Source organism: Castor canadensis, chromosome 5, assembly GCF_047511655.1.
Source record: "Castor canadensis chromosome 5, mCasCan1.hap1v2, whole genome shotgun sequence".
NCBI classification, from domain to species: domain Eukaryota; kingdom Metazoa; phylum Chordata; class Mammalia; order Rodentia; family Castoridae; genus Castor; species Castor canadensis.
This window is the reverse complement of record NC_133390.1, coordinates 17,723,809-17,747,356: the sequence shown is the minus strand read 5'-3', so window position 1 is coordinate 17,747,356 and position 23,548 is coordinate 17,723,809. Positions and strand designations below refer to the sequence as shown.

Sequence of the window (23,548 nt, the reverse complement as noted above, 5' to 3'; positions counted from 1 at the left end):
TTCTACAAGAAGATCTGGCATTTTCAACATACATGGTGACTATCCTTAATCAACATTTTCGGGATAAATGACCCAAGCCTTGTATGCACATATGAATAATAAAACAATAAAAAAAATAAAGTATGGTAGGGATACAAAAAAAAAAATCAACATTTTCTTTTCAAACAGGTGTACGCTGCTACAGAAGGACAGTTTTTTCATCTGTCAGGTGTTTTCCCCACCCCAAACATTAAAGGACAAATAAGAGACTATATTTCCATGTGCACGTTCTTAAGACCAGAAGTAATGCTGCACACATTATCTCATCATTAGTAACATACAATGGGGCAATAATCAAAATAAGAAAAATAACAGGCAATTTAAACTACTCTTTTGTAGGCCAAGGAATAATTGATCACCTTTAAGAGGCATTACATTTTTCTAGGAGAAAGGCTGTCACAAAACTAGTTATTTTACTTTAATTAAGTTTTTTTAAGCCATCAGATTCTAATGCTCTTAGCCACAATTAAGTTTCTTCTTAAGTGCTTCTATTTTTTTCTAATTGGTTCCATTTCATTATCTTAGTTTTACATGAAAACATTCATCCCAATAAAAAAAAGAACCAAGAGGTTCCTTTGTCTTCCATAATTTCATCACTATATGCATTCTAGTATATGATTTTATAAAATGATTTGCAAAGATACACAGTTCTTCATTAAAACAAACAAACAAAAAAGACAGCTATGAAAATTCATGTCAGGAATAGAACTGGGACCATTTGTACAATCCTAAGTATTATGAACCAATGTGTCACGGGTACCTTAAACACCAGTTAGATGTACAGGAGTTATTTCCACAGATGGCATGTATGTATGTATGTGTGTGTGTGTGTGTGTGTGTAGGGGGGGTGGTTTGCAATGCTTCTGTTATGTTATCCATATTCTCTGGGATGTGTCTCTCCTTCCACATCTCCTTGCCATCCCAGGTAGAATGTGATGCCCTTTCTCCACACTATCTTGAAATACTGTGTAAAAATCTCCATGACTGCATTTAACACAATCTGTTAACTTATTGATGCTTCTGATTCCCCTCTTCAATGTGACATTCATGGGCCATTCTGCTAGGACCTCAATCAGTGGGGTCCGACCCAGTGCAGGTGCTCTGTACTTGGCACTTGCTCATTCCATGCTTGCCACATGGTTCCATACTTGAGAAAACAAAATAAATATATATAAGAAAAACAAAATAAATTTCATCTGCTGGACTTGGCCCCTTTCTCTTAGAAGAAATGTGTTTCTTCATATTCCCAAGACAGACATCACAGTTTGAAACACAGCTTCTGGCAGCAATTCTCATTTGTACTGTGAAATCTACAATCAGAGACTGACCTTTCAAATCTAATCTTAGAAGAAAAGTAGTGAAAGAGATAGTGGGCAAACTATAGTTATAAAATGCATATTTAAAAGCTGGTAAGTTTACACAAACAAAAAAATCAGAAATTAAAGGCTAACAATTGTTGCCAAGGAGGAATATTTTATATGCAAGCTTATGCAATCAGGCTATTACCTAACCTTGATGCTTGCTTGGTATTAAGCACCAAGGCCTGAAAGTCCCTCTAGTTCTGCTACTATTATGTTCCAAGGTTGAAGACTTGCTAAATGCAACTAATTGCATTTAGCCTCAATGTTTCTTCCTGCCCGCCCCGATGCAGCTGGCTAGCTTAATGTGCTTTCGTAAGTGGTGCTATTCCATTTTCCTCTCTCAAAAAGGACTTATTGTTTTGAAGAAAATGGGATTTTTTTTCTTTTATGAGTTCAAATAAGAAAAAAAAATCACTCCAATAAAAAATGTAAGAATTGCTTTTCATCATAACTTTTCCTCCCAGTTAGCTACTTATGAATGTTTCTATTAAGGCATTTTGTCCTAAAAGGATGTGGACAGTAAGTGAGTGTACTAGATGTTATGGCCCTAGCCAGGCTGACCTTGACATTACTACATTATACTAAATCTCAATTTAGAGAACTGGAGAAATCATTGCTGATAACTAACATTTGTTTCCCCTCCCCCCTGCCCCACCCCTTGTCTTCCACTATCACCACCAACAGCACACATTCCTACTTGCTAAATATCAATGTTGACATTGATTTAAAAATAAACATGAAAACTTTAATTTTCCACTTGTGCAACTCAGACATCAGAATCTTTCAGAGAGAGAGAGAGAGAGAGAGAGAGAGAGAGAGAGAGGACTGAAATGTGTTCTGTGTTAATTGCCTAATGTAAAGCTTAATCCATGGCAGGCACTCAATGTCTTCTATTCAGTCCTCACCTTCTACCTCCCCCTCACCCCCTCTTTCCTCTAAGCAACAATAGCTCAGCATTTGATGGTTTTCTGTGAAGGACATAGTATTTGATGTGCTTTACATGCAGTAACTCATTAAATCTCTACCCTAGTCCTATGGCAGAAGGAGGGGTACTTCCATCTTATAGATGAGACATGAGGACCAAGGAGGCCAAGGGTATACAGGCTACATGTTGGTCCATGGTGACACAGCTGGTCAGTGTTAGGGCAAGAATAGTCCAACCCTGCTGTCTGCCTCCAGAGCACCTTCTCCTGATGACTGCTGTCACCCTACTTTTCAAGGAGAATCTAATATGGACCAAGGGAACAACAGTTCTACAAAGTAAATGATAAACTTGACAAAGAGGTAAGTAAATGATGAGAAGAGTGTGTTCTATGAGTCTTCACCTGGCTTTCTAGTTCTTATAAGCCCAGATAATACACTCCCCCTAATGGGGAGGGAGGCACATTTCAAACCCCCCCAGTGAATCCCTGAATCCTCAAATACTATGGACCCCATACAGACTATGTTTTTTTGTATACATACATATCTATGATAAAGTTCATCTATTAGTTGCACTAAAAGGTTAATAATAGCTAATAATAAAATAAAACCACAGCAATATAGTATACAAAATTATTTAAAACTTATGAGTAGCTTATTTCTAGAATTTTCCATTTAATATTTTCAGACCACGACTGATGCAGGTAACTGAAATCACGGAAAAAGGAGACCCTAGATAAGGAGACACAGTACTATTCTTTGGAATCCACTAGTATCAGTTCTTTTTAACTGTGCAGAAGTTTCAAGTTTAGCTCATTTGGTCTCTCATTCACTGTCCTCAGGTTTTGGCACTTGGCTATTCTTTAGATAATGATCAGTAGTGGAGAGGGGACCTAGCAAGACAGCACTGTCCTCTGTCAATCTGATTAGCAGATTACAAGAAAATGATTCAAGGTATTAGTTACAAATTGGGTTTTTGTGATAGTCGTGGATTCTAGTGCTGAATTTTCCCTTATCTTCTATTAAGATGGAGAGTTAAAGGGAATGTGTTCATACATTTTCAATTGCTTTTGGCTGAATACTGCCATGTCTTTATATGCTTCAAAAATCCATTCCTGATTTCCCCTGAAAATCCCCAGAGCTTGCTAATGAAGCAGTGGCATACCAGGCTGTGAGGACCCCTGGGGCCTGGGCTCCAGCATGGATAATGAGCCTTGGAGCCAGAAGAAGCTCTGCCTTTACCTGGGAACCCAGACAGCTGTGTGTGCAACTACAGAAATGTGTTTCCTTCCTAATGCCTGCATGATAGGCAGCAAAGCAAGGGGACATGGTCTTTAGTATATCCCTCAATAAGTCAATTGCAAGCTTCTGCTTGGCTGCTTGGACCTTGTAAATACATTTCTAGAAATAATTAAAAAAGGGGGGATTAACTCCTCTGTTGAAGAGTAAGCAGATAAATCAAATCAAATCAAATCAAATGGTCTGGAATCCACTAATACCAGTTCTTTTCAACTGTACATAAGTTTCAAGTTTAGCTTGTTTGGGCTCTCATTTACTGTCCTCAGGTTTTGGCACTTGGCTATTCATTAGCTAATGATCAGTAGTGGAGAGGGGACCTAGCAAGACAGCACTGTCCTCTGTCAATCTGATTAGCAGATTACAGGAAAATGATTCAAGGTATTAGTTATAAATTGGGCTTTTGTGATAGTCATGAATTCTAGTGCTGAATTTACTCTTATCTTCTAGAAGTGAACACTGTTTTCCACTAAGAAAGAAAAATGGACAACATTTATTTGTTCTTTTATATTTTCATTTACTTTAGGTTAAAAAAAGAACTCTGCTTATGGTATATTATTAATACGTATTGTATTAAAAAAAAAGAGAAGGAATTGGCTGGGCAGAGTGGTGAGTGCCTATAATCTCAGCACTTAAACTGGGCAGAAGGATTGATCAGGAGAGTTGAAGCCAGCCTGCGCTATACAGTGAGATACTGCCTCAAAAACCAAAACCAAAATAAACCAAACCATCCTCACAGCTTTTATCCACAACAAAGAATTCCCTAAGGCTTACAACTACTTAAGTCTAGAGGCACACCATATATTTCAGAATGTATGGGACAACAGGGAACCCTGATTGCCCAGGGAGCTTTATTTTATTATGCTGTGACAAGGATGAATTTTCTAAATTTTATTTACAAAGCAGATGTACTCATATAGGAATGGTAGAAAAAAATAGCTGGTATCTACAGAAATACTTAGTTTCTCTATAGAATATGGGAATAAATCTTCTTAAAGTAACTGTACTATAAATGTGAGTACAGCCCTATCACTCATATTTAAATTTGGGTTATTTATTATAACTAGCAATACATATTTTATTTTTGGCAAATTCTTTCTTACTTCACAGCTAAGATGCTCTGCCTATTAATACTATGATGTTATACTGGTACTGGACAGCTAATCTAAAATTTATTGTGAAGAAGAGAAAACTGATCTGCCCCAGGAGAATTATATCCAGTCCTTTCTATTGTCCTTACTGTTTCTGAAAGAGTGTTTATCCTGTAGTTACATCCTATCTGTCTGCAAATGATGTGACACTTTTCAATCTGTACTGAATTCACCATGGAACCGCACTGCATTTTAAAAAACCATTTAAAATGTTTTTAAAGGATGAAGACCAGGCATTACTAAAATGGATTAATAATGAAGACGAAGAGGAAAAGAATTAACCTGAAAACAGAAGAGTTACATTTTGAAACATGAACCATTTTCCTTTTTGGGAATAAGAGTATAACATATTTCTGCCTTCTGAAACAGCTCCTGGAACTATTCGACTTCTAAAAAATGTTTGTTAGTTAAGTTAATGAATGAGCTAGAGCTGAATATAATTTCAAAAGAGTTCCGAGAGTGCAGAATATCCTTTCTAGTGTTTTAATTGTGAAAATAAGAATTGCTCAGATTAGAAAGGCAGCATTTCTATTTTTCATAGAATATACCGAAATTACAAATCCACTGACTTTGGATCTATCTAGTTATCCAGTGTGCCAGGGGCCTTTAGGAAGGCGTCTGTAACTGGGAACTCCTTCCAGAAAATACTTAAAGGGGTTGTAGCACATCCAAACTACTCTCAACCAAAGGTTCATTTCACCAATTCCCAAAGATAATCATTTATTGTCAACAATCTCATGTTTTGGTATCAGGCTGAGAAAATTTTGAAGGAAATGTCATGGACTTTCTCTACAGAAGTTCACTTTTTTCCTCCATTAAACTCCCGACTTCTCAGATGGGCTGCTTTTTCCACTTGGCTCTTTTACAGTTTCTCAATTTGGACTTCCTGGACTTGGCATGAACGACATACATCTGACTGAGTGATGATGAACAGGACTGGTGGTGAACAGCGCCAGCTGCTTCTGAATACGTAGTCTGCTATCGCCCAGTTCGCATGGGAAGCACATTAAAACGTGACTACGTGGCTCTATCGTCTCACTCTGTAGCTTTATGTTTGATCTAGCAATCTGGCATCTTACAATAGACACTTGTGCCTTAAACCATCTCCTGATGGGGATGAGTGAACTGTCAAGAGCTTCTGAAAACCCTGGCCATAATCCTGCCGAGAAGGAAGTGAATGACTCACTCTAGGGAAAATACCCTCACCTGTCCAGGGCACCTGGGCCAGATCCAGAAAACCCTCTCCTGGAGTGCTAAATTGTACCCTCGTGGTTTCCAAAATTGTGACTATGGAAGTTAATTGCCTACCAAGAAAAAAGCAATTTCCTCCTGTTTTCAAGAATAGGTTCAGGCCATTATTTTCAGTTTTACACCTTGCCTTACAAGAAATCTTAAATATGTAATGTAAAATGTACAAAATCTGCGTGTGCAGGTTTAAAGACTCACTTAAGAAAGCGAAGCATCTCTGTGCTTGAGATGGTATCAGGTGAGTTTGTTTTGCCATTTTGGCTTTCAAACTTTCAAATGCATTCTTGCTATTTCAAGAAAAATCTGGGGAAAAAACCAAAACCCAAACCAAAATCAAAACAAAACAAAAAACCCAACCCAAACCAAATCAAAACAGAACAAAACTAATGGGGGAAGCTTTCATTAGAACCTTTGGAGAGCAACCTTTTTGGTCTTCAAAGCAGAGTTGACTGAATTTTTAAGGCCCACTGCAAAATTTACCCACCCTCTTCTATTCAGAAAAGGACATAAATGATTTTTGTAGTTTACAAGGAGTATCAGGAGGCAAACAGCAATTCTATGCCAGGTTGAACACAGAATTCTTGACAAAGCAACTAAGAAAATGGGAGTAGATTCTTGCGCCTTGGCCTGCTCAGTGATTCTGAGTTTTGATAGTAATGATGCATTAGATGGAAAGACACTGGATAACCAGCCTTCATCACCTAGATCACAGTGCCAGAGCAAATCCCACACATGACCAAGGATTTACCTTAACGCCCCTCCTGCTATTTCTTTGGCTTGGGCCTTGCAATCACAGAACTCAATAGCAGCCAGGAAAACAGGTCATCTCCCATTCATTCCTTCCTTCACCCAGATGAACACAGGTCACTTTCCAACAGGCACAGTCACCAAAACCTCCATGTATTCTACCCTAGCCATCTCTTTCCTCTTAGGGAGGAAGACCTCTCTTCCTCTTCAGTCTTGTCCCAACTTTTAATTAATCCTTCTGTTTTTGCTAATTATGTCCAAAAAAAGCTGGAAAATATTAATTGCAAAAACAGTAGAAAATGAACCCCCATTTGCAGATGGAGGAGGAAGAATCCGTTTACTAACCCCTTGTTCCAAGTTACAGGTTATAAGGATGGCAATTATATTCAGGTGTCCATATAATACTACAAAGGGTAGAAAGTAAGAGTGGTTGTATCCTCACTCACAAATTAGTGACTTTTTGTCAAATCTGGTAGGTTTCATAAATTTTAGCTTTATTTTCTGGCAGTATTGGGGTTTGAACTCAGGGCCTGTGTTTACTTAGGCAGGTGCTCTACCACTTCAACCATGCTGGCAAACCTTTTTACTTTAGTTATTTTTTGAATTGTCTTGCTTTTATGCCTGGGCCAGCCTGGACCGCTGCCCTCCTTCTTAGGCCCCCCACACATAGCTGTGATGACAGGCAATCACCACCATGCCCAGAGATTGTCTGAGATGGGATCTCACTAACTTTTTGCCTGGAATGGCCTTGAATCACCATGCTCCTGATCTCCACCTCCCAAGTAGTTAGGATTACAGGCTTGAGCCACTGCACCCAGCTAGGTTTCATAATTTTTTTCTAAGTATTTTGCTAGTTTTTAGGAATAATTAATTTTGGTTACAAAAACAACAATCAACAGTAAAGACAACATACAGAACTGAAATTAAGCACCTGACCCAACCCCATGGTTTTTGCTTTTAGATAAACTTCAGATACAGTGGAGACAGAGATAAAATCGTCTGACTTAGGACACAGAACAAGATATTATTTAGACTTATATGTCTTCAAGTCTTGTTTAGTCAAACAGAGAAACACAGGGCTGGGGATGGTGGTATATACCTGTAATCTCAGGTACTCAGGAAGTAGAGATCAAAGTATTTAAGTTTGAGGCAAAAAAGTTAGTAAGACTCCAATTAACAAGCTTGGGTGTGGTGGCACACATCTATAATCTCAGCTAAGAGGTAAAGGGAGGAAGACTGTGGTTCTAGGCTGGCCTCAAGCAAAAACATGAGACCCTCTCTGAAAAATAACTAATGCAAAAAGGGATAGGGGCATGGTTCAAGTGGTAGAGCACCTGCCTGGCAAGTGTGAGGCCCTGACCTCAACCCCAGTCTGGCAAAAAAAAAAAAAAAAAAAAAAAAACCTCAAAAACAAAAACAAGAATACTGAAACATGCTGAAGCTCTTAGGGAGGAGCAGACTTATTAATGCAGCACAGAAGGCAAACGCCCACAGAGCTGCAGAACTCGTAAACAAAAGATGTTTGAAAGTAACACAGACCCTCTCAAAGATTTGTCAGATGGTCTCTTCGTCCAAAAAATGCCAACTGTGACATATTCTTGACTTTTTCAGGGAGATTTACAACAGTCTGCTTTAATTTTGCATATTCACACTTGAACACTGGTGTTCTTGCTTCCTCCATCCTCTAACTGGGTGGGTAACATTCAAGGACAATCTATCCTCCCTCCTTCCTTCCCCCTCCCTCCCTCCTTCTTCCCCCTCCCTCCCTCCTTCCTTCCCCCTCCCTCCCTCTTTCTCTTCTTCGTTCTTTCTCTCTCTCTCTCTCTTTCTCTCCTCCCTCCCTTGCTCTTGCAAAGCAGGTTGCTCTACCGCTTGAGCCACCACTCCAGTCCATTTTGCTTTGGCTATTTTGGAGATGGGATCTTGTGAAGTATTTGCCCAGGCTGGACTTGAACTGAACTGCAGATCCACCTTATCTCAGTCTGCCAAGTAGCTAGGATTAAGAGGTGTGAGCAGCTGGCGCCTGGCTATATTTCTTTTAATGGCATCTTCCCCTCCTTCTCCACCTACAGTGTTTGACATATTGGAGATTCCGTGGGTTTTTGTTTATTTAAAAGCATTTATATAAGGAAACTCAAGGTAAAGGTTCTCAAAATCCAAATATAATCTAGGATTTTTAAATTGGGATGCATGGTTAAGTTTCACAAAATGAACCCCTTGAAACTGATGTGAAAGTGTGTACATGTGTATATATGTGTGTGTATGTGTGGATATGTGTTCATGTATGTATATGTGTATACTATATGTACGTGTTTGTGTGTGTGTGTAGGAGGAGGATCTCTTGCTGCCCATCTGTTCCCTAGAGCAGAGATCAAGATGCCAGGCATCGCCAATGTGCTATACATTTGTCTCAAAAACCTAAATATTTGTATTTTCACAACAGGTTTTCATTTTCAAGAATGACAGAAGGACAGATATTAACATATAAACATGTACACTTGCTGCAAGGAAGTAAAGTGTCCTTACAGAGCTATAAGTTTTGACAGCATTCAATAAAAACCTATTTCCACTTCCAAGGCAGTGCCTTTGTGGAGGGAATCTGGGGGATGAATTGGTCTCAGAGACACGGAATAGCTTTCACGCTTGCCAACATACTTCCTTTCCTAAATTTCTATTTGACCTAATTAAAAACAGAAAACATGAGTTTTCCCATGGGTCTTAAGCAAGTTCTGTATGTTGACTTTGGAAAACATCCAAAGAAAGTGAGGAGGTCGTACTGAGAGGCTTTACTGAAATAGGATTTGGTTCAATAAATGTTAATTCTCCCGTTTTTCTTTCCACCCACTATTTGTTACTGGGTTTGTGCTTAAAAGCTCTCAAGGTCTAGAAGCATGGCTCAAGCAGTACAGCACCCGCCTAGCAAGTGCAAGGCCCTGAGTTCAAACCACAGGGCCACCACCAAACAAAAAAAGAAAAACAAAAGCTCTGAAGTTAGTAAGTCCCTGTGTACTCATTAATTTATAAAAAACAACTAAAAATAAACAAATGGTGAATGAGCAAATAGCAAGTACATAAGGTATACAGTAGTTATTACATTTCTAAAAATTATTCTTAATCTAACAGTCTACATTTTTCAGTACATTCTGATTAGCATGACAAAACTTTGGCTATATTCAATATTCAAAACTTGCTAGTAGAAGCCTTTAAACATAGTATTTATCTCTCAAGAAAAGTCCCAACTTGGTGACAAAACTACTCTCCATCCCCAAGAATCTCATAATAGTGTTCTACTGAAGAATCTATGGAGACGTTCTCAGGAATCTTAGGAAGAGTTCACATTTGGTTGAACTATTCAGAAGCGACAAAGGATAGGGAGCTGGTGCTATAGAAACTGAGACATTATTTCGCTCAATTAAATAATGTGAGTGAAGTATGAAGCAGCAGATTCAAGCACGAAATACCTTTTAGTGGCTTCAATCATGGGACTGGAAAAATGAGAACATAAGAATGGCACACAGATACATGTGAGTGGCTCCCAAGTTTCACTTCCAGTTAGGTAAAGTCAGGATAATAATTATGATGCTGCCTAAAGGAAGATTTAGATGAAGAATATAAAAATACCAAAAATTATCTCAGAATTACAAAGGAAGGTTTGATTATTTTACTCTCATTTTAAAAATATTTCAAATCTTACTAATTAGGGGTGCTAAGTTTTTCCAGGCCAACGCCTACAACAGAAAACTTATTTTAAAACATCTTATCCAGCCTTTGATTTAACTTTACAGGATTTCACTCTCTCTTTAGACGAGAGTATGTTAAACAGTCAGGAAGTACTGTCATCTCTTCACTCATGAAGAAGAAGAGGACCCTGACACTTATAGGTGGGAAGGCTCAGATAGTATTTACCTCCTATTTCATGAAGCTGGGAGTAGCTTTGTTAAGAGCCCTGGCAAGGGCAGAGACAGGAAGAGCAAGACCACAGAGAGCTGGTTAATAGTGATGATGATTTAGTATCTTAGAGGCCTCCCAAAAGGTGATGGGGGTTAGCCAGGTGTGATGCAACTTGGGACAAGAATTTAACAGTTTTAGGGGAAGAAATAATCAATCTTTGATTTTCCAAGGAGACTTTTAGGACTGTAATAGAGCTCATGAGCTGGTCTAGACTCTATCAGAGTAAGATTTATCATCAGGAGAAAGGTACAGGGGAGTTCTATTTTTCTTTCTCTTTTCTAACCAAAATTAGAATTTTAGTTATCGTAATATTTGAAATATGAATATGATTCTAAATATGAGATGAAGAATGTACTTTTAGATTGGTCATTCAGTGTAGCCTATAGGTACACAATTAATTAAAAAGTAAATTTGTAACAAGAAAGAACACAAAGACAAAGGGACTTACAAAATGAAATTCAAAGTCAAAGTAGTAATTCAAACTGCACAAAAACATTGCCTCAGAACACTTCCAAGTTTGAATTTAAAAATACAGCCAGGTGTGGTGGCACATCCCTATAATCCCAATACTCCAGAGGCTGAGGAAGGAGGATTGTAAATTTGAGGGCAGCATGGGAAAGTTGCAGGCAACCTGGGCAACCTAGCAAGACCCTTCTCAAAAAGGAAACAGAAAAAGAGAGGGATATGGGAGAGATAAATAAAAGTACAGCTTAAACCTGAGCTTTGAAATGACTGCATACGGTCCATATTGTTTCAGCAACTCATGTGTGCAAAGTCTAAAAATACATGAGAGAATTTGGTTAGGGTAAGGGGTTAGGTATAAGTAAAATGATAACATATATAGATGCTATAGAACAAACTCACTGTCACTAATATATTCAATCACATTTACTGAGAGTTTTTATTTTCCAGGCACTATGCTTATTATAAAGGATATCTGCAAAATCTTTCTTTATGGATCAAATTACAAGATGCAAACTTCCTTCAGTTAATCACCAGGAGCCTCCTGATTGATGTCTTCCAGGAGCAATGTAAAAAAGTGCTCAAGAAGAGATTTAGAATTTTCTTAACTTTCCAAAGTGCAGAATGATATGTAATTCTAAGCCATGTGTTAAAATTTAATAAACAGACAAAGATGGTAGCTTAACAAAAATGGCAGGTGATGCTCAAGATTTCAGGATATTTTATAAAGGAGAGATTTACACAATTCTGAGGTAAGACATTAATAGGAATCCTTGGATCAATCAATAGTAATTTGATTTTTTTCAACAGTGAAACTGTTCTTCCTAATGCAATTTAAAATTTTTATTTCAAATAGACATGATGTCTAGTTCCTATGATATGAATTTCAGGCCCATGACACTCTGAGCAATCCAAAATCTTGCCCTTTGATGAAACATGAATCTCTGATAAACATTCTTCTTGCCACTGCCTTTCCTGTGATTATTAATGAGACTCAGAGAGAGATTTTAAATGTGCATTTGCTAAGGATCCTATTCAGTTCTCATCTTACTTTTATTCCTATCAATGACTATTGAGCAAAGATCGTTTCAGAGACTGGATTTTGCTGGATCACTTCACATTGTCTCCCGTGAAGGCTCTGGTCTCAATGCCCACCACACCGTTCTTCTCTGCAAAGGGATCCCCACGATTCCTCCCCCAAAAGCATATTCTCTGGAGAGAAGAATCAAGGAACTTTTTATTTACAAAGAGACACAACAGAATTTTACTGAGTAGTGCCTGGGGAAGACAAAGATATTTTTTTTTTTTGCTCATAGAAAATGAGAATGCTAATGTGGATATTCAGATTCAAAAGCTCTTTGTTCAGAAAGGAAGCATGGTCTAGTGAGAAGGCAATGTAGTGGGCAAATGTGACACACAGCCCCACCCTGTCCCTTACTAGCAGTGTCATCCTGAGCCTGCCACTCCATCTCCCAAGATCACAGTGATGTCATTTGTACAACAGGGTCAAAACATCTTGCTATCTGGAGGAATGCCAGGAGCTCTCCTACAGCTCCTCACAGCTTTCTGCATTATAGCTTTACAGAGAAAGAAACATCAAAGTAGTGAGGAAAATTAGTGTAAGTGGGTGGCTTTTGGTTTAGTTACTTAATGTATAGACTTCCACTTCTAGCCAAGATCAGTTAAGAGGAACCAGATTTACCCTCCTGCATGAAACAACTAACACAGACTAAATATAAGAAACAGTTTCTGCAAGGTATTTGATCTCAAGTGAAGCACAGGGAGGCCAGAGAAGGGGGAAATAAATGAGGGGAGGGCCCCCTCAATGATTATGCAAGCCTACTGCCTCCAGTTTCCAGGATATAGACCAACATGGGCAATCCAGTTGGTAACCCCTCCCCTCCAGCCTGAGGACCCTTGGACTTGAAGAGTCTGGAGAGATCCAATTGGCTAGAATTCATAAGACAGAATATTGGTGGGCCAATATTCTGAAAGAGAACCCAGAGATTTGGACAAGGTGTTCCTTCAGATTGTAGCTGAGTAACAATCAGCACATGCATGTGAAAGAAGCCAAGGCCAGGGGGAAAAAACTGCCCTGGAAGATTATAGGTAATGGTGCCAAGAGTTCACACAGGGATTGGAGTAGTATCTGTTCCTACCAGTTCCAGATGGGAAAAACTCAGCATTTATGGCAGATTAGTCTGAAGGATTTTACCTTACTAATGGGGAGTAACTTAACTATAAGGCAGAAACATGCTCCAATCCTACTTAATCAATCTAAAAAAGGGAAACCCACGAGGATCTAACTATTTTTCCAGGTAACTTAACTACATTTCAGAACAAAGCTTGAGAATATTTAAGGTATATGTAAGTACCCAGCACTCACAAGAAAATATACATAATGAAGAAAATCAATCAGGATTGAGCAAAGGTTGATAAAGATGTTAGAATTAGCAAATGAAGATATTCAAATGTTTTTGTAATTGTGCTACAGAAGTTCAAAAGTTAAGATACAGAATATCTTGGGTGGAGGAGGCAAGATTGAGTTTCTAGATATAAAAACTAAAGTATGTGTGACGATGAGATTTGACCAGATGTAATTAAGGGCAGATGGAACTAATCCATGGCATATCATAATTAAATTGCTCAAAATTAGTGAGAAAGAGAAAATCTTAAAAGCAATCTGATTAAAAAAGTTATCTTATTTACAGAGAAAATAATTATCAGCTTTCTTATTGGAAACAACAATAAGCATCATCTTTAAAATAGAAGGAAAAAAAATTTAAGAGTTCTATAGCCAGCAAAAATATCTTTTTTTAAATAATTTTTTTATCAGGAAATATTCATTCTATGGGGGGATTTGTAGTGCTCAAGTCCCAGCAAAAATATCTTTCAAAACTAAAGGCGAAGTTGAGGCATTTAAGACAAATACCAAAGTAAAGCACACCCACAGTGGGCACACATTGAGACACCAACTTAAATATTAATAACGAAAACCAGGACTGTAAAATAGGCACAGTGTGTGTGCGGGAGGGTACTAGTGGGAGGGGGGAAAGTGAAGGAAGGAGATTAAGGTAATGGTATATGGTTGATGGACTTTATATACCTTTATGAAACAGAACTAAATAACCTCTTGCAATTGCTTTAAGTGGGGTGTGGAGGGGGCTGAGGGGAAGAGACGATGGGGGCAATGTAAATAACGTACAATATAAGTCTAACTATAATCGTCATTTCGAATCCCTTTGTATGGTGAATATATCCTAATAAAAATTTATAATAATAATTTAAAAATTCATTACCAACCTACACATACTCCAAGCAAAAAAATCCATCTCTAACCTGCATGTACTCCAAGGCAAATGAATTCCACCTCCAACCTACATGTATTGCAAATCATTTTAAAGGAAGTCCTTTGGACAGAAGGACAATGACACCTGGTAGATTTGTACAAGGAATTAAGAAGACCAAAAATGATAACTACACAGGGAAACATGATAAGAAAAATAACAACAATGTACTATGGGAAAAAGTATAACAATAGCAGCTCAAAAAGAGAGAGGAAATAGAAGCCGGCCCTGTGTTCTAGATTTTCCATATGCGAATTTAATCAACCTTGGATTGAAAATATTTGAAAAGAAAAACTGTGTCTGTACTGAACATGTACACACATTCTGTTCTTGTCATTATTTCCTAAAAATACAGTGTTATAATTACTTACATAGTATTTGCATTGCATTAGTTATATGCATAGTTTATATGCAAATACCCTGCCATATTATATGAGGGACTTGAGTGTCCGTGGACTTTGGTTATCTAAGCAGGTCCCGGAACTGTACTTTATTGCAAAGTTCGCAACAGTATCTGTGAAGTGGTATGCTATCACTTGAACTGGTAAAACTTTGAGAAGTTAAAAATGCTTCCTATGAACTCTAATATAGTTGCTGAAATAACAATATTTATAATTTATAAGCCAACAAGAGAATAGAATCATAAAAATTCAATTTTTCCAACAAAAAGAGGAAAAGAGAACGGGCTGAATAAAACAAATATCAAGATGATAGATTTAACCATACCATTACCTCATTAAATGTACATGGCTTTCCCAATTAAAGGGCAAACCACAAATCAGTCACCTCACCACTGACATCATCATGCCTGATTTGAGTTCCCTCTAGGGAATGTGGCCAAGGTGCTGAGCCAGAAATTCAAGTTCTAGTTCCTATACACTGGAAATTACTACAACTCAACCAAGGCTCAACTATTCTGAATCTTACTTGCATCATGTTTACAGTGAAGGGGCTGAAATTACTTTTAAAATCCTTTGCTATACAGTCTGAATGTGTCCCCCATCAAATTCATATGTTGAAACTTATTGTTCAGCGTGATGGCATGAGGAGATGAAGTGTGTGAACAAGATTAGGTCACAAGGGCTGGGCCCTAGGAACGAGATTAGGCCCCACGAGAGCTCCTGTGCCCTTTCCACCATGTGAAGCCAGTGAATAGCCTATGAATAAAATGTCTTTGAATCTAGGAAGCAGGTCTTTTGTAGACATCAAATCTGCTGGTAAGTTGATCTTGACTTCTCAGCCTCGAACTGTGACATAAGCTACCCACTCCATAGTATTCCACTGTAGCAGCCTGAATAGACTAAGACACCCTTCTGGTTTTTGTGTTGCAGATTTCGATTACATCATCAGTTGTTACCACCTCAGTAATATTATGTGCAAGTATTTAATTGATATCTATCTGTCTATCTTTTCTTTTTTTTGGTGGCAGTGGTGGTACTGGGGTTTGAATGCAGGTCCTCAACTTGCTAGGCAGATGCTCTATCACTTAAGTCACTCAGCCAGCTACCTTGGGATATATATATATATATATATATATATATATATATATATATATTTTTTTTTTTTTTTTTTTTTTTTTTTGCAGTACTGGGGCTTGAACTCCGGGCCTACACTTTGAGCCACTCCACCAGCCCTTTTTTGTGAAGGGTTTTTCCGAGGTAGGGTCTCGAGAACTGCTGGTGTCGAACTGCAATCCTCCTGATCTCTACCTCCTGAGTACCTAGGATTACAGGTGTGAGTCACTGACACATGGCCCACCTTGGGAATATTAAATCAAATCAAGTCTTGCACTTTGAGTTTCTACGAAGCCTGTCTGACTGTTCTAAGGAGAAGTATGAATGCAAAGGTTTAGATGGTTCTGTGAAGTCAGCTTCCTTGGTGCCCCTATGACCTTCAAAGACAGAATGGACAGAGTCACACCTACAAATAAGATGCAGCATTCCTCCTCATTTCTTTTATGTGGCCTCCACTCTCCTCCTGTGTCCCACCCCAACTGTCTGTGTCAAAGCAAAGTCTCAGCAGAGACTTACTCTTGGAGGCACAGCCTGCAGAGCAGTGATGTAGTTCTCCAGGGCCAGGCGGCGGCGATCATTGAGCATGGCTTCCACTCTGGCCATGTGTGTCTCCACCAGCTGCTGTCTCTCGTTGGCTGCTTCCTGTTCCAGAGATTCCACTTTCTCCTGGAAATGCTGGCACCAAAAATACATCAATCAGGAACGGGACCAAAAGGATGGGGCAGCAAACTGAAGTCTTTTAAAAGCAATATCCTATTTCATTTTTCTTCAAGTGATAAATCAATCGCCAAACTATTCCAGAGACTGCAGTCATCCCAATAGATTGACTAATTCTGCACATTTTATGTTACCTCCCTTTCCTACACTCTTCACAAACTAACCAAATTTTGTTTCTCTGTAGAAATTAGTATTTCATAGAGTCCCTGAAGACTGATTTGACTGAGGAAAGGCTCTCTCATTACTTATTTTAAAAGCTATAGCCTTTCTTACTCAAGGTAGTTATTTAAGCAAATGACCATGATAAGTCTATTTTTGTAAGGTAATTTGAAGGCTGGTTTCAGTCCAAAATTCATACTTTCACTTAATTTTTTTCCAGAGGGAAAAGTAGTAAAGAACTAGGGCAATCAAAAAGATGTATTATTACGAAAACCATATTGCAAGTGATGATAGGAGTTGTGTGGCAATTAATTATAACTTGAATGATTGGGAGCAAATGCAAGGCAGGACTGAGGCAGCTCAATTACAAGACAATGGCTGGGAAGAGTCCAGGTTCATAGAACAGAACAATCACAAGAGGGTCCAGCGGACGCTGGTAAATAAACCTGGAGGCTCTCAGCAAGCAGCAAGCAGAATGGGTGCATTCTGTGTGGTTGGGGACGGAAGGCGTTGAGACTCTACCTGGATAACAGCCTTCTTATCAGCTTTGGGCAAGTTCTTTGCTTGACGTTCTGCCTCTTCCCATTCTCTCATGACCTAAAAAAGGACAAAACACTTGAATTGAAAATCATCAGTTCTTTCTACAAATATAGATTTACATGGATGGATTATTGTATTTTTCTTCTACTTCTGTCACTGTGAACATTTAAAAAGTGTATCACACAACTCATTCCTATGCGATAATATTTGACCTTCCACAAGAATATAATTTATCATAGCAGTATACTGAACATAAATTATTGTAGGACTGTAACCCTCTGAAACAAGGTTAGTCTTTTTTTTTTCCCTTGAAAAATGGCTGAAATCCATTTTACAAAGTGAATAAATACCGACTATTCTTAACAGGCTTATACTTACTAAATAAGGTCTTCCGTTAATAAATTAAACACATTGGTTTTAACCTTTCATGCCAGAAAGTCAAACATTTCAAAATATGCATATTTAGTATGGGGCAAAACACAAAGATAATATTTAGATGTGTGTAGGTGTCATGAATACAATGCCAGAAAAGAAGCAGATAATGGGAGAAGAAAAGGAAGACTGTTGTCTGAAACCCTAAAATCCACTCTTATAGCACTAATAAAAAATTAAGGCTTTCTGAATTAGGATTACTCCAAATCCCTGCAGAAATTCTAAGAAAATACATAATACAATATTCTGAATGTAGCAAAAACCCAACCCCCTCACCCACTAATTTAGTGACCAGGTGAATCTCATTTGTTGGGAACAGCACTTCCATCTCTCAACCTTGATGGTCATCTGGATTCCCCTGAGAGACGCTCACTCACTTACATGAATGCACATTGTCTGCAGCTGTGCACGCTGTTAAACGAAAATACTAGCTTCTCACCACCTATGGCTGTCTTTTTCTTTTCAAGTGTACTAGCTGTCAAGTGAGTTTAAGTGCAGTGCATGCAGTTCCTAGGTAAAATGAAGAAAGAGATTAAGTAAGCAAAATTCTGGTCTATTGCCAGACCTGTACTTGCATCCTTTGTGTACTTCCAAAGTATGAGAAAACTTGATTTTTGTGCTATAAGAGTTTGTTATTTATAGGTATTTATCCCTAAGGAATTTTTGTGAAGTCCTTCAAAATTGCAAAGAAAAAGAGGCTTATAAAGTCTCATCTACTCACCATGAGTATCTAATTTTTGTACACTACCCAAGACTGTACATTTTTGTGTAAGATAAAACATCCTTGTTTTAGTGAACTTATGGAGAAAGTAAGATGGAATGAATATTCTATTGCACTTGAACAGCATATCAAAACAATTTCAAAGTTCACAGCAAAATTGGGACAAATGCCCACTGCAGTGACGAAGACCAGCACACACAGAAAATCAGCACGCTGTCCCAGGTACTTTGGGGTTTCTATTGTGTTAATAAAGGGCCAAGGGATATTGAAGACAGTCTTTGCTTTATGGCTGAGGTAAGCCTTGCAGTAAAAATACTTCAGTTTCCTGCATTGAGAATATTCACAGTGGCAGAACTCTACCAAGAATTCCTCAGGCAAGGAATTTCAAAATTAGTTTGAGAGAGAAGCCAAATATCTTATTGGAATGTGAAAAACTGATTTCCTGCATTACATTTGCATTTTTATCATTTCACCTTGTACATTTAGAACCTGGACTTTGAGCTCTGAGTTGAAAATCCATGAAATAATTATTTAGCTAATATATTGAAAGTAAGTATTAATATGGAAAAGAACTCAAGCATTGATTTTTTTTTTAAACAATTTTGCAATATCCTATACTTCCACAATAAAACAAATCACCTATACCATAATCCCAGGATCATTTACTACAAATCATCATGTTCTTAAGGCTGAACATCTCCTTTTTATCTATGGCTTTCACTATGGTACACTGTTAACAGATAATATTACTGCTGACCCTGGATTAAGTACATTACAAAATCTATCTCATTTCATTGATTCCTTACAGTAGACTGTGAGATTAGGCATGGCCATCCCATTTTATGGACAAGGGTAACAGAGCTCAAGGTCATGCAAACAACAAATGGAAAAAGAAGGATGACAAACCAAGTTCCCTATTGGCTCAATCTGCCATTATGAAACGGAAAATCTTTCAGGTGAGCTGTTCATTTATACTTAGTGAAAAGCTGTCTACTTAACTTTACTTTGGAGAACTTCATTTTATGTACATACTAAAGGTGGTTAAGTAATAAAAGCATTTTTATACTTGCAGATGCATATTTGTTTTATTATAAAAAATTTTTATTAGGATATATTTATTATACAGGGGGGATTCATAGTGACAGATCCAATTAGGCTTATATTGTACATTAGTTAGATCACCCCCCCATCCTCTTTTCCTCTCAATTGCCTCCCCACCCCACTGAAAGCAACTGCAAGAGGTTTCTTTGTTCTATTTCACACAAGTATATGAAGTCCACTGGATGCATATTTATATCTGCTAGATGCTAGCCATAACATATAGCAAGAAAAACCTATAGGTTTCTGGTTGCAATCTTTAGTAACATCAACAAACAAAATACCAACCCTCTCCCTCAAATCTTCTGTACTTGTAAGAAAACAAATAATAACAAAATCACAATAAAAATCAGGGTGGGGGAAAGCCCCAAATATTTAAACCTGGAATTCTCAGGATCTCGACATCATGGTTGGTCTATATCCTTCTCTAAAGCAATGTTCCACTATGTCTATAAAGGTATCAATTTCATCTGGATTTAGGGCTCTTCAAAGACTTGGCTGTTTCATGCAGAGAAAATGACTACTACTAAGTAGATTTAAGAGGCAGACAAGTTCAAAGTAAAAAAACTCCCGAGAATTCAGCACCATAGCTTATGAAGATGAATTTTAACTCAGGAGTCTCACTTTCCTGTGACTGCTGAAATCTAGCAGGTGGTATTCTCTGCAGTAGGATCACATCTGTTAATTTATCTCAGATTTCTGATGACTAAAAGATAAAGAAAAGCTATAAAAAAAGATACATGAACTAAAAATAGATAAGCTAAAATAACATTCTTACTTCAGCAGCATATCATACTTGAAACTAACAGTACTTCAAAATAGTTTTGACTGGTTAAAAATGCCTTGTATACATTGGGGAAAAAAAATCCATGGCCTTTTAAATAATTCAAAATAACTAGGTGGAAGGCAAGGATGAGGCGGGAGGGCACTTCTGGAAGAAGTCAAGACCAAGGGCAAAGGGAGCCCCAGATGAGGTGGGCAGTGACCAACCAGAGCAGCAGCCTCCTGCTGCAGACAAGACAGGGCAGCAGCAGAGCCAGAAGCGGTTGGAAGACAGGGGCCAGGGTGCAGTGGCACCCAGCAGAGCAAACAGTGTTTGTTTTGTTATTCTTCTTTTAAAACTGTGTGTAATTCATGTGGCCAGAATTGGATTTTTGAGGACAGTGAGAAACCTTGAGAGCTTCACAAACAAAAAGTAAGACAGGATTTAAATTAAAGTAGGACACATCAGTGGCAGTAAGTCCTACTTGCAGTGCTCCCATGATTTCTTAATGATTATATACCTGCCTAGGATGGTCCTAGTGAAAAATCCTATTTTTTTTTTTCCCCCAAAGGAATTAGTTCCAGGTGAAATTTCACTATTCCACTCCATCTAGCTTTCTGGGTAAGTTGCTTTTAGGTTTTTATCATGAGCAAAATTAGAACTGTACATTCTATTCCAGAGCCAAAAAGCATTGTGATTATAAGGGCCTTTTCTCTTTGTGTTATTATTCTAAAGTAGATTAAGCACTGTGGTTAGTCATCTTTAAGAAACAGTAATTGTGTTGTGCTTTTTTGGGCACATCATTAGTTCTGTGCTTAAAAATGTAGGTTATACTGTTACAAAGGGAGGGTGAGGCCCACAGGTCAGGGTATCTGAGGAGATAGTATGTACCACAGTTCCCAAGAGGCAGGCACGCATAAGGACACAGGGACCCAAATGGGGAAGCACCAAAACTGGTCGGCAGGCAGAGGGAGCAAGGAGAGAACATGAATAAGAGTTTTATTGTGGATTTCACAGGAAGGAATGTCCAAGGCAGGGTAGGCAGGCTTAGGACTGACTAGTTTGAATAAATCTGGCAGTTCTGAGGCATGGGGGATTGATCCTAAAGGTCGAGCAGATGGTCAGTGACCAAGCATGGATCAGGTAAAGCAGGTGGTTGGGGTATGGGCTTTGGGTTGGTTGGTTTACACATGGAGGACAAGCTTTACAGGCCATACGTTTGCTATCTCTAGGAATTAACCAAGGTGGAGTCTCCCTAGAGTCAGTAAGGACCCAGAAAAAACAAAGAAGAAAAAGGCATGATTAACAGTCTTCTAAAAACTTAACCTTAGAAAATACATGGCAGATTTATTCATGAATCACATCTAATGTCTACCAAAAGAATTTTAATTGTTTGTGGTATGACAAAACCTTGTCACATCTTCTGATATTTACCACAGAATACTAACACCAAAACGATGAGATCTTTCCTCAAGCACTTCGGTTTCTTTCTTTCTTTTTTCCCCACATTTACTTTTAACTGATCATGAGCCAGAAAAGTAACTGGCAAATAATAAGTGCTGGATACATATTTGTTGAAAAACTGACTGAATAATGCATCTGAGAAAGGGCTAAAATTCTCTGTATTATCAAACTCTAATACAAAAATTCACTGCTTAGCAAAAAGCACAGATTAAATTGAAGCTGATGTTATATTAAAATAGATTGATCATGTTTCAGACACAAGTTCTTTTTCAATTTGTTTAATTAAGAATCTGCTAAAAGAAAAACAGTAGCAGTCAGTGTAATGAAAGGGGAACTGTACTGGGAACAGAAAAACTTGGTTTCAAACATCATCTCCATGATTGCAAAATGACGTTGTTTCGTGCCATAAAGAGAATCCATTCTCCTGAATCTTTATTCCATTTTATCACTTTTGGGACTATAGTAAATAAAATGATCACTACTGTTCTGTTTAGTTTTAACTTTATTTAAAAATTTATTTATTTGATTTTGAGAAACAGTCTTGCCATGTAGCCCAGGCTGACCTTGAACTCATGAGATCCTCCTGCCTCCACCTTGAGAAAAGCTGGGAATGCAGGCAGGCACCACCATGCTGGCCAGTTTTATTTTTTAGGAATCCCCTTTATAAGAAACAGTAGGTCCAACGTGGTAATAATCTAGTATTTAATACAAAATTAGTCATTTTTGCTACAGAAGATTTTAATTTGCAGTAGGGTGGCAATGATACTCCATATACACAGTGTAATAAAATTGAGCACCTTCCTTTTCTTTAAATAAACTTTACTGTGTATATTTAAGGTATACAGCATATGAGACACATGCAGATAAGGAAAGGGTCACTACAGTGAAGCAAACTAACATATTCACCATTTCACCCTCCAAGTACCTTTCTTTACCAGAGAGAATGTTGTAGACATAGTTTAACCTGTGCTACAAAATCCTTCTGTACCTGCTATACCATGTCTTTCCTATGTAGCATGGTCATGGAGGATACCAAAAACCCACAAAGGGTGCCCTCACAGCAAACATTTAAAATTAAAACTCAGTATCTTTTAAGGTCTCAGTAAAGTCCCTATGGAGACTGAGGCAGAGGTGGGCCCAGAATTGTAGGGCAGAAAGAAAGATGGAAGAATCAGACTTACCTGGGACATTCTCTCTCGGTGCTTGGCCTCCAGTCTTTCTTTGGCTTTCTGGAAATGGGCGTGTTCATTCTCATCTCCAGGTGTCTCCAGATATTTGTCAACGGCATCAGGGGTGCTGGCGGCTGTCGTAGGTACTGTAAAGCAGAAGGGAAAGATGTCTGAGAAGAGAAACACAGTGTCCAATCATTTATAAGAAAGCCATATTTTCAGTTATTTCCCAGGACAAAGAATTTAGTAAAGAAGCACACACAAGATGTTAATGCCATTTTGGAGAACACATGAGACATTTTACATCACAGTAAGGATGTATTTCACCTCTTTAAAGCATTGGGTAAAGGAAAATCTAAAACAGCCCGTTTTGCAATTAGAGCACCAAAAGATTCTTTGCAAAACAAGCACACATAGAGCAGTTGGTTCTTAATATGGCCTCGTTTCC

General features: G+C 38.1%; 1 protein-coding gene across 7 annotated transcripts in view; it reads right to left on the bottom strand.

The window, feature by feature from the left end:
* The window catches only part of App (amyloid beta precursor protein), a 239,467-nt gene that overhangs the window by 51,270 nt on the left and 164,649 nt on the right, over positions 1 to 23,548 (bottom strand). For all 7 annotated transcript variants that reach the window (XM_074072862.1, XM_074072863.1, XM_074072864.1 and 4 more), the window contains 3 exons: positions 23,113 to 23,246; positions 17,436 to 17,510; positions 16,554 to 16,712 (listed from right to left, as the gene is read on the bottom strand). In XM_074072862.1, the coding sequence (XP_073928963.1) occupies positions 16,554 to 16,712; positions 17,436 to 17,510; positions 23,113 to 23,246 (368 nt within the window). The remainder of the gene's footprint in view (positions 1 to 16,553; positions 16,713 to 17,435; positions 17,511 to 23,112; positions 23,247 to 23,548) is intronic.